The sequence below is a fragment of the Nomia melanderi genome, chromosome 2 (assembly GCF_051020985.1).
Source record: "Nomia melanderi isolate GNS246 chromosome 2, iyNomMela1, whole genome shotgun sequence".
Lineage (NCBI taxonomy): Eukaryota > Metazoa > Arthropoda > Insecta > Hymenoptera > Halictidae > Nomia > Nomia melanderi.
The window spans coordinates 4,784,973-4,797,223 of NC_135000.1; the positions used below are offsets into that span (position 1 = coordinate 4,784,973).

Genomic DNA, 12,251 nt, shown 5'->3' on the forward strand with positions numbered 1-12,251 from the left:
TTGTTTGCCAATCTAATGTACCTACAGCGATTACCAACTATAAAAAGTGAAAACCCGTTTATCATAATAATTTCAATGCGCATTAGATTACTTCTGTTATGCTCATCTTATTTTATAAATTCCCTGTATTACCGATTCCTTTCTCTTCTATAAAACGAAGGTAACATCATTGTTGAATCAAATGTATTATTTACAGGCGACCCGCTGGATCCGAGCTGAAGATACCAGCCACAGGAGTGGCACAAGAGATACGATCGACGAACCCGGACCACATAGGCGGCTACCAGATAGCGTTGCCAATCTTCACGGGTATAGAAACGAAATTCGGTCTTTGCTTGCCCAGGTTCCAGGCGATCTCTCCAGGGAAACAACTAGAAAAGTAAGGTCGTAGCGAGCCGTCGTCGTTAGGAAAGCAAAAAGAAATGTACGAGCTCCATAGAATCACAAGAAATAACCGAGTCGATCCGAGTCTTTTTTCGAGCTGTCGTCACTGATTGATCCGGCGAGCGGAGTCGCGCGTTTTAAGCCCGGCTTCGCGCTAGGAACCATCCTCGGATTCGCGCGGGCTCCTTCGACAGAGTGTCTTATGTAAAAGGGAACTAAGAAGAGGAAGCGGAAGATGACAGGGAGATATTCAAGAGCCGTAAAACCTGAAGGAATCCGATTACCACGAGACCAGCCTGGATCAAGGAAAACAATGTAGCGATCTTTTAGGATTCCTTTAGTGGACTTCAGTTCCAGAGCGAAAATTCAACGCGCACAAGACATCTTCGGTGATCGTCGCTGAGAGTCAACCATCATGGAACTCTAAGTAGAGGTCCAATCTCGAAACGGTTTAGCCTAAAGACCACTATTGAGAACGTTCTTCACCGATTCGTTTACGCTTAACCGATTATGCGTGCATAGAGCTCGAATGGATTGACGATGAGAAGAAGCAGAACGTTATTATCTTTCTTTCAATTATAAGGCCTCCCAGCGATTGCAACCAGAAGATAGATGATTCCTCGCGCGAAGACAAGGCGAAATTGAATTATTCCATTTTCGTCTTACCTTCTCGCTAGGAATCATCATTTATGTTTAGGTTATTCTGCGATCACTGGGACACCTTTTACAGTTCCCGTCATTTAGCCTGCACCCTTGCGTTTTACCATTTGCATTTGATTCTGCATCGACGCAGCAACAATATTTCGGTAACAACGCTGTACTTCTATGGACTATTCTAACTGGAAGGAAACCGAGAAGAAGACGCGGAAAGGGTGGGAACGACGCTGTCCCTTTCGATATTCAAATCAAAAATGGCTGAAAAGAGAAATGCTGATCAGAGAGAGAACCGGTTCACGCTTCAAGCTCTTGCACCTTACTTTTTCTACTTTTTATATATACATATTGTCTCGCCTTGAATTTTGGGAACGAACATACTTATTTGTCAGAGTCGGACTATTTTTGTAGGTTTGTACGCTACGCGGACCTAGCGCGCGTCATCCCGGAAGACACTCTCGTCAGTCCTAACGGACAATCGTACCATTTTTAAACTAGCTATACGGCTCGTTTACCATCGCTCTGTTCCTTAACCCCTTGGCGTACTATTTACTTCACTAGGCAGGTGATTATTTCACTATCAACAATTTAGAAGAAATGTAACAAAATTTTCCATTCTACTTCAAGTGGAAATCTCATTTGAAGACAATACATTGATAGTAGCAAAATAGTTGTTTGCTTTCCGTGGGTCATGAACTACATTGATTATTAAATTAATCTAGAAATCTTCGTCGCGAGTCTCACTCGTCATTGTACGGCAAGGGGTTAAACTCTTCTTCTAGTCGCGACTGCCATTCGTTCCTTCATTGTACGGTACACGATGTAGGTCCATTCCATCGTCCCGCGTTTCCCTCCATCATAAAAAACGTTCTCGCGGGATGTGTTCTTGTGTTCCGTTCTGAAATTCAAACACGAGCGCCGCCACGGAATCTTTCATTGCTGCGTATTCCTTCGCACGAGCTCCCCGTTTTGATCATAGCGACTTCTGTCAGACCCCGACATAATACTGCACTTTTCCATCGGTTACGAATCACCGGCGACACCGTAAACAGCGAACGCCTGCTACGCTTGTTCCCCACGTTTTAAATGCCGTTGCGTATCAAAACTGTATTCTCCTTTTGTTCTGCGTATTAGCGGGAAGCGTTCATCAGCGTCCAAAGTGACCACGTATTATCTCGTGACCTGACACGCTGCCAATAGCCGGTTCAAATGATCGATATATTTTTGTAATAAGCGGAGCGACAGAGACAGGGAAACAGGGGGAGAGAGATATGTACCAGTTGTATATTTGCGGCTAGCAGAGTGTTTTCTCTGTCCGTGGAGAGGGGTTGATCGTGTACATAAATCAGAGGGGTACCAGTGAGACGCACGAGCCTGGTCGAGGTTTCAGGGTTGCAATTCAGTTTTCAAGGGTGACTCGCAAAAATAATTCTTGCCGTCTGGGACTCCTAACAGCCGGTCACGAGCGGCAAGAATCATTTGTGCACCGTCTACTCACTTCCATCAGGACTGTAATTAATTGTTATCATTAGACTGCGATCTTTGTGCAGATTTATATTTTCTTTCTTATGTTATTTTTCATGATGCACGATATTAACATTAGAATTACCGAGTACTTAAACCGTCTTTTGAGAATGTCTTTATAAAAGCTATATGCGTGGATTTATTAACATTTCAATTGGCTTATACTTCAGTTTAGGTATTACTAAATCAACTTCTTTAATCATTTCAAGAAGTATCTGTTTGTTTGCAGTCATTCTAAAAAAGGAAATTAGGAATTGATCATTTTGACCCACCTGGTAGTTCTAGTGTTGAGAGGAAACTTATAATCTTCATCTGAAAATTGAAGGTTAAAGATGAGGCAGTGAGACAATTTTATTTTTACATTATGATTTATATGGATGAATATCTTATTAACACGTTCGCTACCAGCGTCACATATTTGTAACGGCTGTAATTCTATATTTTACATAATGAAAATGAAATTAATCCTATAGATATTGTTATTAGGAATTATAAACTACGACATTATATTTAGGAACTCAATGACTCGTTTCAATTTCATTTTTCTAATATTTTGTTTAGATATATTGGATTGAAGGAAATATTATAATTGAGGACACCATTACCGAAATAAGCGCTGGTAGCAAACGTGTTAATGCGTACAGACTGTATCGTTTCTTTGTATGATAATATTGAAATGTCTAATTGATATTTGTCCCCATTTTGGAAAGTTGAAGAACTTATCACACTCTGAAGCCTCGCACACCGTCGACGGACAACGAGATACACGTTCGTGGCCTGCGTCCTGGCCAAAAATATCAATTCAACCATCCTGATCATAGTTTAATGTACATACATATGTTGTATATGTAAAATAATTAGCTTGTGTATATACATGCACCATTGGCGAATGTGAACATTGAAGAAGATTATTGTATTCAACCCAGCTTGAATCAGCTTGTAACTCTTATCAGTTCAATCTGTTCAGGCGTGATTTGAAACTGTATGTTTCCATATACAGCGGAGACCTCTGAGATTGTAGTTGAACACGATAATCCTGGACAGTGTCCGCGGTTGTCCAAGTGCATTGAAATTATGAGATACATTCAGGAATCCGTCGTGGGCATTAGCAGCTCGATACACTTTGGTTTTTGTACTACTACTTGTGCACCAGACTATCTTCGTTATTATTGTCGTCACAGATTTTTAATGTTGCTAATGGACATCTCAGCCGAGTCTTAATCTCGCTCTATACAAGAGCACTGTGGGAAGGGAATCTGAAAAGGAAACAGAGAATTGATAAATTTCTATGCCATAGAAACCAGTGGTCTTCAGAGAATGGAGAATTTCTTCAGTACTATTTCATTTTGTCTGTTCACGCGCGTTACGTCAAGACATCCACTTGACCGGCCTAAAAAAAGAAACCGTGGAGATTATGGGTTTAACGATTCTCAACAATTTTGCGTTTCAACATTCCATGACCGTCTCTCTGAAGGTAACTTGTTAGCACAGCTACTGTCAATCACGTTCGTATTCTTTCCCAGCAGAGATCGTGAACAATATTATTGGATTAGGGTCTCTTTGCCTGTAAAACGGAATGTCTGGAATTTCGACCTTTGTTCACGGGTGGTCACAGTTTCATATGTCACGACCACCCGTTCGCGGCAGACCTACACTTAAATGGTCACGCGATCGCACAAAACAAGGATATAGAGGAGAGAAACTGAGCGAATTGTCTGTATTTATAAATCTATATTTTACGAGTAACTAAAGAAAGGGGAACCCCTTAACACGTTCATTGCGGCTCCGCGAACAAGCAGCTACAGAATCTGCTACATACAGGAGGGAAAAGAAATATTCTTATCCCACTTATATTGCAAATATTATTGTCAAACGAAACCGAGATAGCTGAATATTTTCTTCTCTTATCGTACTCTCATTTTTCAAAATTGTAACACTTCATTTTCTGGAGAATTGTCAATTATGACTTGAACAGCGGACCATTTTGGTAACTGAACAGTAGGCATGTTATTGTTCAGATCAAAATCCGCATTTCGTCATTTGGCATTCCGGTATTGATTGAATTTTTTTAACCCTTTGCACTCCAGAAGTTTTCACTGGAAATACTCGATATTTTCTAATGAGCTGCAGATGATTTTCTGAAATTGAGTTAACGAGAAATCATACGTTGAGGAAGAAAATATTGATCGATATTAAACATCAAGCTTTACAATTTTACTGTGTCAAATCAATTGATGACTGAGAATCTCTGGAATGCGAAGAGTTGACACGTTGAATGCCACTGAATTAATTAGTGAATTACTATAGTTGACTCAATTAAACGATGATTATTTGAAAACATTTCTATATTACAAATAATCCTACCTAATATAGTGACATATAGCTAAATCACCGTGCAATAATAATAATGCAATTTAATCAAATGATTTAATATTATATTCTTTTCATTTCGTGTATTTTACTTTATAAAATCGTGCGTCATTCAATGTGTTAACCATTGTAATTGAAAATTCATATTAATGTTTACCTTTATAAATTCGATTCCTTTTCTTTTATATCATTCTTATGGTTTATAATGAAAATTTGTTGAGTGAGGATTAATTATTATATTGAATGATAATTTATCGGTTCATTTAGAGTGGAAAAGCAAATGTAACAAAAGATAGATGAAAAGAAGCCCGCATAGAACGTGTTAACGTGTTAACGTGTGAGCGATCGGTACGTGTATTTGACTAGACGAAGGAATTAAGTTCGTTTCCGTGGATCATGTTGTGTGAGATGAATTTCAGGAATGTAATTTAAACGAAGGATAAAGGATTAACGATATAACGATAAAACGATAAATAATAGATTAAATAATGCTAGGTATTTCTCGCCCCTCACCCGTCACCCTCCGCAGTTGACGCAAATCGAATCGACGTTCTATGATCTGTGATCTACTCGTGTCAGATTCTTAACGGTAAACCGGAAGGCCGATTAGTTAGACAATTTCGAATTCAATTCTTACGAACTTTCGTCAGTCGTAATATCTTTGATAATTTAGATTTACCTCATTGCGAATTGTAAACATATAAAGAAGTGGAAGAATGAGATACCTAATTGTGAATAACACCTAAGCTGTTGCGCATATATTTTAAAACAACAATAAATATTATTTAAGAAATACGTTTACTGCTTTTCATTTGACGTTTACTTTGATAAGGTCGCCGTCAGATTTTAAATACTTAGATAACTTCCGTGAGACTAAAGAAAGATCAGCGCCATCTACCACAAAATGCTGAACCCATTGACGCATAATTATAAATCTATGTGGGTAAATAGAATAAATATAAATTTATTTATAAATTTTTTATTTAATTTACATTTTGTTATTAAAATTCTTTATTATTTGCAGTGACCTAATATTAAAATAGACATTTTTAGCTTTAATCTGGTGTGTCGGATATTGCAAAATCTTAACAAGATTTAATAAGAAATTTTTGGCAAGAAATATACTGTATATAAAGTCCTCTAGAACTCCAGGTTTGTAAAATGTATTTTAGGGCTTTAATTAATTGGTAATTAGATTTTATGTAATACCTAATGGTTTGTAGTTCCCGCGTATATACGCATAGATTTAATAAGTTTGTGCCGAGATGATTGGGATTCCCCAAGAGGTAGGAGTTCGCCCAAGATGTAGATAAGGATTCGTGTAACACGAGAAGTCTGTAAATATTGTGAGTCTATATTATTTATTTTTAATCTCACTTGAAACAAAATTGTAATTACAAAATAAAAGGTATTTTTATTTGGTAAAAAAAAATGAAAATGTATTCAGTTAAATTTACAAGGTATATCAATAGATCATACTCCTAATATAAAATTTGTTTCCACAAGTTAAATAAGTCAGTAGTCAAAGAATCGATTGGAAGAAGAAGTGTTTCAATTTTTTGGTGATTACTGGCTTTAACAGCAACACTGTCCATTAAGAGACACTATGTGATGCTTTTACGAATAAAAAAAGAACAAAGCAGATCTTGCTTCTTATACATTGTGATAAAAATATAACGCAAATATGATAAAATAAATATAATGTGTAAAAAATATTAAATAAAACTTAATTAGAAATCCAGAGCTTGCAGCACTTGAATAACTTCTTCAGTCTCATTGTTCTTTTGTCTTTTAACAGCTAGATGCATCGCTCTTAAAAATTTGGTCAAAGTGCACCGTTTAGTTCGCAAATAAAAAGCGTGGGCGAGAAATGGAATTTTCCTTAAGCTTCGTCCACTCATACCAAAACTTTCCTGACTAAGATCCATTAACTTAAGACTATTCGTTGTGCTCATTTTTTTTTCATAGCCCAACTTCTTCAAATAAGGTAAATCAAAAATCTCTTCTGGTTCCATGAGTTTTGCCTAAAACAAATATATACATATAAGCAATATATTCCATGAATTGCATAAAATAATATACATTTACCCTCATTAATTCTTTCAGGCAGGAAGCATAAATTTTATATATAGCTTGATAAGTAGGATGTCCAATAAATTGTTTTATGTCTGCCCTATCAATGAACGCTACATCAATAGCTTCAGACAGATTACTAGTTGTCAAAATTAAAACATTTGGATATCTTCTTATTTGGTCTAACTGTGTTAATAATGCATTTACTACTCTTATAGAATCAGTAGGTTCTATTCCGTTAGCGCACGATTTACGAGCATGTGCTAGAGATTCTACTTCATCAATTAAAATGCAAACAAATGCTTGTGAATTTTCAAGCAAGTTTCTTATTTCTTTAAATAGCTTCATAACTAGTTTTCCACTCTGGAAATAATCAAAATTTATTTATAGATTCATTACTATTATCAATGTAATGTAGCATTAGAATATTACCTCAGAGAACCACTTTGAAAAAAGACTATGGCTATTTATTTCAACAAATTCACCATGAGTAAATCGCTCTCCTAAACGAATGGCTACTTTTTGAGCTAAAGCTTTACACAGGGTAGTTTTACCAGTACCTGGTGGGCCATGTAATAATACCACTTTATTCCAATTTATAATATTGGAATTAACACTATGGTCTGAAAATATCATTGTTGTTTCTACAAAATGTAACAACTGAAAAAAGTAAAAAACATACATAGTTTCATATATGTTATAAACATTGAAACAAGTATAGAAAATAAAAAAATTACAACTAACATCTTCCTTTATGTTCGAATCGAAGTAAAGATTCTCCCACAAAGAATGAAATTCTTTTGTAGGTAAAATCCAATGTGAAGATACTGGCAAATCTTCAGAGTCATTTTGCATTGTTTCTGTCGCAGCATCTTCTTGAGTTAAATTATATACATGAAACTTTAAAGCTGCACCTTGTACTTTCATATTAGTTCTCTGTAACAAGCAGATTTACTTTGATATATTTCAGCAAAATTCATTACATTCTGTGAATTACCTCTCCATGGCTTGTAGAACATATTATAGAATCCACATGATTTTTTAAAGTGTTATTCGAGAGATTTTCTCCATGCATAGTAACATCTAATGTCACATATTCCAATGCATTTATTTCTGCATATGCTAATTTCTCTATCTCATTATTCGACAAAGTACTACAATTAAGGAATCAAAACAAATATTTTTTTAAAATCAACGAAAATTAATAACAAATCTTTATTATAATATAAATAAAAATACGCATGTTGGCGAATAACTGATACCTGTTGATATTTCGACAGATTTCTACATGTAAAACCTCCGGTCCTTCCATTTTATATTTATTAAAGAAACCTTTCAAGAAGTTACAATGTCTTAAACAAAATCTGGATATAACTTGCAGTTCCTTTGTGATTAAAACTTTACTCGTGTTCACAGAAACCGGATGAGTATTTAAACAACGTTTAAAACTTATACGCAGGTGCCTTTCAAACAATTGTAAGAGGGAAAGAGACGGCAGTGTGAGAAAGATGAAAAATTCATGCCTGGTTTCCAATAGAAGAACTACATTTATTTATAAATAACCAGTGAAATTTATTTGCAATTTATTTATATTTATCGTTAAAATGTAATTGTAATATATATATGTATATATTGTTATTTAATAACGACTGATTTTGCCGAATATTTAGGACAGAAGTGTCTAATTTACTCCCCTCCAGCTAGTAACTCAAAACCAGCCTACCCCCACTATCTTTACTAAAAGAGCTGTCCAAACTGGTATGTAAATAATTATATGCAGTGTTCAGTCCACAAGTAAGGGTAAGTATAGAGAGGGTAACTTTTCGTGAGGGGAGTGTCACTAGAGTGAGCACCTATTTAGCTACCCTCATCATAGGATACGACACCCGTTCGCAACGATAGGGTAACTCCATATCCTGTGAAATGCGCAAACTTCGTTGCCTTAATAGTTAGAGTATTTTTTACATAGATGGCGCCACAGTCAATCCGGGTGAACTCCCACATCGGTAACATTTGTCTACCAGTTTGGGCGTTTTACCACGGATGACGCCACTATCTTTCCTTGTAAATTCCCACATCGGTAACATTTGTCTACCAGTTTGAACGTTTTGCCACGGATGGCGCCACAATCATATATATATATATATATTCACACATTTATAAATAAACATATATTACATTACTTTTTTATTTCTTTGAAGATTATAAAAGTATATTATAAAATGAAGAGATTTTTTTAGATCCACTGGAAACATTATTAATTTTCTTATGGGATCATAAACGATAAACATGTTCGATAAATATACAAATTTATTTTTCTTTTAACAATTACAATTGTCACTGCGGTATAATTACATTTTTCATAAGAAAAATCACAATCATTCTATAAATGTAGCTAATATTTTATATGATTCATTCAGTCGTCTTTGAAAAAAATGGAATGCATCCAAAGTTGACTTCATTGGCGAATCACATCTCTGGTGGACTGCAATAAGTACTGTTTGACAATTAATCCAGTCCTGATGCAATATAACGACCGCAAAAAATAATAAAAGATTTTATAAAGTAGAATTTTCCACCCTAATTCCACTCTCTGCTTGTGCTAAAAATGTTCACAGAATTGCTTACAAATAGGTTTTCTCGAGTTTTAAAGTGCGAGTATCAGAAGATAAAACATTTCAATTATACATTAAAAATAGAAAAAATTAAGAATAATTGTATAGACTATTCTTGTTTGCAGTGGAATGACCGCCCTTTTCACGAAACCAAAAATAAAATGAAATATTATCTTAGACTCGAGAGATTCCAGAGATTGTGAATCTCATTTTCTTTGTTGTACATGTTATATTGATACGCCTTAATCACTATATAATGAATTGAATATACATTTTAATAAACACTAAGCTCTACTTATCTACTAAGGCACTCTTTATCGAGGTTGCCCTTTTGATACCATTTAAAGTTTTTACGCGAATTTCGAAGGTAGTTGATAATTCGTTTTGAAAGTTGCAAAGAGATTAATAGTCTTTTTACAATATGTAAAATTTTGCAAACAATTTAGAGCTATATCTTTTACGCAAAAAGTGTGTGATCGTGATTAACTTTTGTGTAGATAGAATAACTTTATTAGAAGACTATTGTTGTTTCGATAAAGGAAACATTGATAACGCAAATGACGAATAAAAAATATTTTATACATATTTCACGAAGAGACAAAACTTATAAAGTTTCATAACACGACAAAGGAAATTATCTATTATATGATTGCTTTACACAGATTTTTAAAATCTCATAAATAAATATATTTTCAATGATTAATGATATATTAAATAATCAAATACTTGAAATAGAAGTATCTACGTTCGTCTTTGTACATTCAAGATTGCTTATAGTTTCTATCAAAGGTAATAAGTTTTATTTAAGTAAGAAAATTGTTGTATCATTTGATAAGCCATAATATTTATGTGAGAAGTAAAAGGTGTTTATCGTTTACTAATATTTAATATATAGCCTACTGAAATGAGTTTACCATTAAGTAGATTTTAAGGTATTTTTACAAATAGACTATGAAGTTTCAAAGAGCACCTCCTTAAAATTGTAAAAGAGAAAGCTGAAGGTACATATTGATTTGTCAATTTTTAAAATGCTGATTCTTATTCCTGCCATCATTAAACATTTTTCACCCAGCTTATCGTAAGCAAAATTTGAAGTCTTAAAAGGGGAAGTAATGTTCTCTAGATTTGTGCGATTAAAAAATGTACCTTAAGCGTTCAGAAAGATTATATGGAATAAAAAGATTTTAAGACAGTCTACATCTGTCTCTATTTCCAGATGATACAACTTCCAGTGTACGCCGTTTAGCCACATCTTCATCTAGCATGGAAGCCTGAAGAGCTCTTGCTAAAGCTTCATCCTCGCTCATACTACCTTGATAGTTCTTCATTATTTCACCATTTCTCCTATTCACATTCACATTATTTTCTAAATTGTCCAATCTTCTCTTTCTGGTAGCCTCTTCCTGGCCTATACATGCATGGTCCGTTGGGTGTCTATGTTTTAAACAGAAATTCTCACCACAATCAGAACAACGTACTTGTACTATTTCTTTAATTTTACAGCCTTTCGCTGAACATCTGACAAAGGAAAGTAAATAGGTTGTTAATATATAAATTTCAAAAATATAAAAGAATCTCTATAATCATGACACCTCACCTGTTAGAGAAAATTTTTCTGCTTGGGTTCCTTAAATCCGACTGGCATTCATTGTCCATATGTTGACCAACTGCAATGTCTGGAGGATCACCGCGTTTTGTTGGTACCGGTGTATTACAAAGTGGACACACCGGGACTTGAACATCTTTCTTATAAGCACTCGGACAACTGTGGTGGTTATATGATATGTGTTCAGTACAAAAAATTGCAGAGCATGCATCACATTTTAATGGCAGAAAGTCCAATCGGTTGCAACTATTTTCTGAGCAATGTTCTCCTAAATTTGGAAACTCCATTTTTTATTGTGAGATTCTAAAAGGACACAACAGAATACACTTACAAACTGAAGTACTTTGAGAACTACTGAATACATGGTCAACGACAATTTTAAATTAATACGTACCTACAATCACGTTAAACTGAACTTTTTGAATATCTCTTGAATGTTCAACATCAACATCTCACTTTTACCTTTTATCACAGTATGGTGAATATCACTTAGGATAATTCTTATATATTTTCAAAAAATTTTCCTTGCTTTCTAGTTAAACAAGTGAAACAAACGCTTGATCAACAGCAATATACGTAAATGACTAGTCATTAGGATTTGACGTGAATATATACTAATAACGCGCTTATGAAACGGACGGAACATTCACGACATCAAAGGAATAACGCGAATAAGCATGACGTTGCTCTCGATGGTTCATCAGTTCGCCAAAAGATAGCATGTTCTTCGACAGCAAAAGTTTCGTTAGGGAAAATTTCTATCCTAGTTCTCCCTATAACTTAAAGTCAGTTATTTAGTTAGATTTTCATATGGACCAATTCCACGTTCACCAACTAATATTGAACTCATATTTAGTCTTCTTCAATACAACAATCCGATGAAAATTCGATGATTTCCTTTTTACACTTTGACGCCTACTGTTCGAGGAATGTTTCAAGAATTTCTCTTCACAAAATCATTACTGAATTAACTGGTTTTCACCTATAATAAAATATTTATTAATATATATTATACAATTATTTAA

The 12,251-nt window shown here is 34.7% G+C and overlaps 3 protein-coding genes across 7 annotated transcripts in view; 1 reads left to right on the top strand and 2 right to left on the bottom strand.

Moving 5' to 3' along the window:
• Positions 1-5,727, top strand: part of aralar1 (calcium-binding mitochondrial carrier protein Aralar1) — a 43,219-nt gene extending 37,492 nt beyond the window's left edge. For all 5 annotated transcript variants that reach the window (XM_076365209.1, XM_031974064.2, XM_031974066.2 and 2 more), the window contains one exon: positions 197-5,727. In XM_076365209.1, coding sequence (XP_076221324.1) covers positions 197-383 — 187 coding nt within the window. In that variant the 3' untranslated portion in view covers positions 384-5,727. The remainder of the gene's footprint in view (positions 1-196) is intronic.
• Positions 5,728-6,274: 547 nt separating this feature from the next.
• Positions 6,275-8,511, bottom strand: pch2 (pachytene checkpoint 2 protein). The gene is made up of 6 exons (XM_031974154.2): positions 8,268-8,511; positions 8,003-8,159; positions 7,750-7,941; positions 7,438-7,665; positions 7,021-7,368; positions 6,275-6,956 (listed from the first exon to the last, which is right to left on the bottom strand). Exons 1-6 carry the CDS (start codon positions 8,315-8,317, stop codon positions 6,663-6,665), a joined length of 1,269 nt encoding a protein of 422 aa, XP_031830014.1. The 5' UTR covers positions 8,318-8,511; the 3' UTR covers positions 6,275-6,662.
• Positions 8,512-9,303: 792 nt separating this feature from the next.
• LOC116425883 (AN1-type zinc finger protein 2A) lies at positions 9,304-11,927 on the bottom strand. The gene is made up of 3 exons (XM_031974153.2): positions 11,621-11,927; positions 11,218-11,529; positions 9,304-11,138 (listed from the first exon to the last, which is right to left on the bottom strand). Exons 2-3 carry the CDS (start codon positions 11,511-11,513, stop codon positions 10,805-10,807), a joined length of 630 nt encoding a protein of 209 aa, XP_031830013.2. The 5' UTR covers positions 11,514-11,529; positions 11,621-11,927; the 3' UTR covers positions 9,304-10,804.
• Between the last annotated feature and the right edge of the window lie 324 nt (positions 11,928-12,251).

What these genes read in the sequence shown, in the direction of transcription:
- LOC116425883 (XM_031974153.2), bottom strand. Translation starts at nt 11,513, where the DNA reads ATGGAGTTTCCAAATTTAGGAGAACATTGCTCAGAAAATAGTTGCAAC. An exon ending in AGAAAAATTTTCTCTAACAG is followed by an intron (nt 11,139 to 11,217) that starts GTGAGGTGTCAT and finishes TTCCTTTGTCAG; the next exon opens with ATGTTCAGCGAAAGGCTGTA.
- pch2 (XM_031974154.2), bottom strand. Translation starts at nt 8,317, where the DNA reads ATGGAAGGACCGGAGGTTTTACATGTAGAAATCTGTCGAAATATCAAC. An exon ending in ATTCGAACATAAAGGAAGAT is followed by an intron (nt 7,666 to 7,749) that starts GTTAGTTGTAAT and finishes TACTTTTTTCAG; the next exon opens with TTGTTACATTTTGTAGAAAC. An exon ending in GCCTGAAAGAATTAATGAGG is followed by an intron (nt 6,957 to 7,020) that starts GTAAATGTATAT and finishes TATTTGTTTTAG; the next exon opens with GCAAAACTCATGGAACCAGA.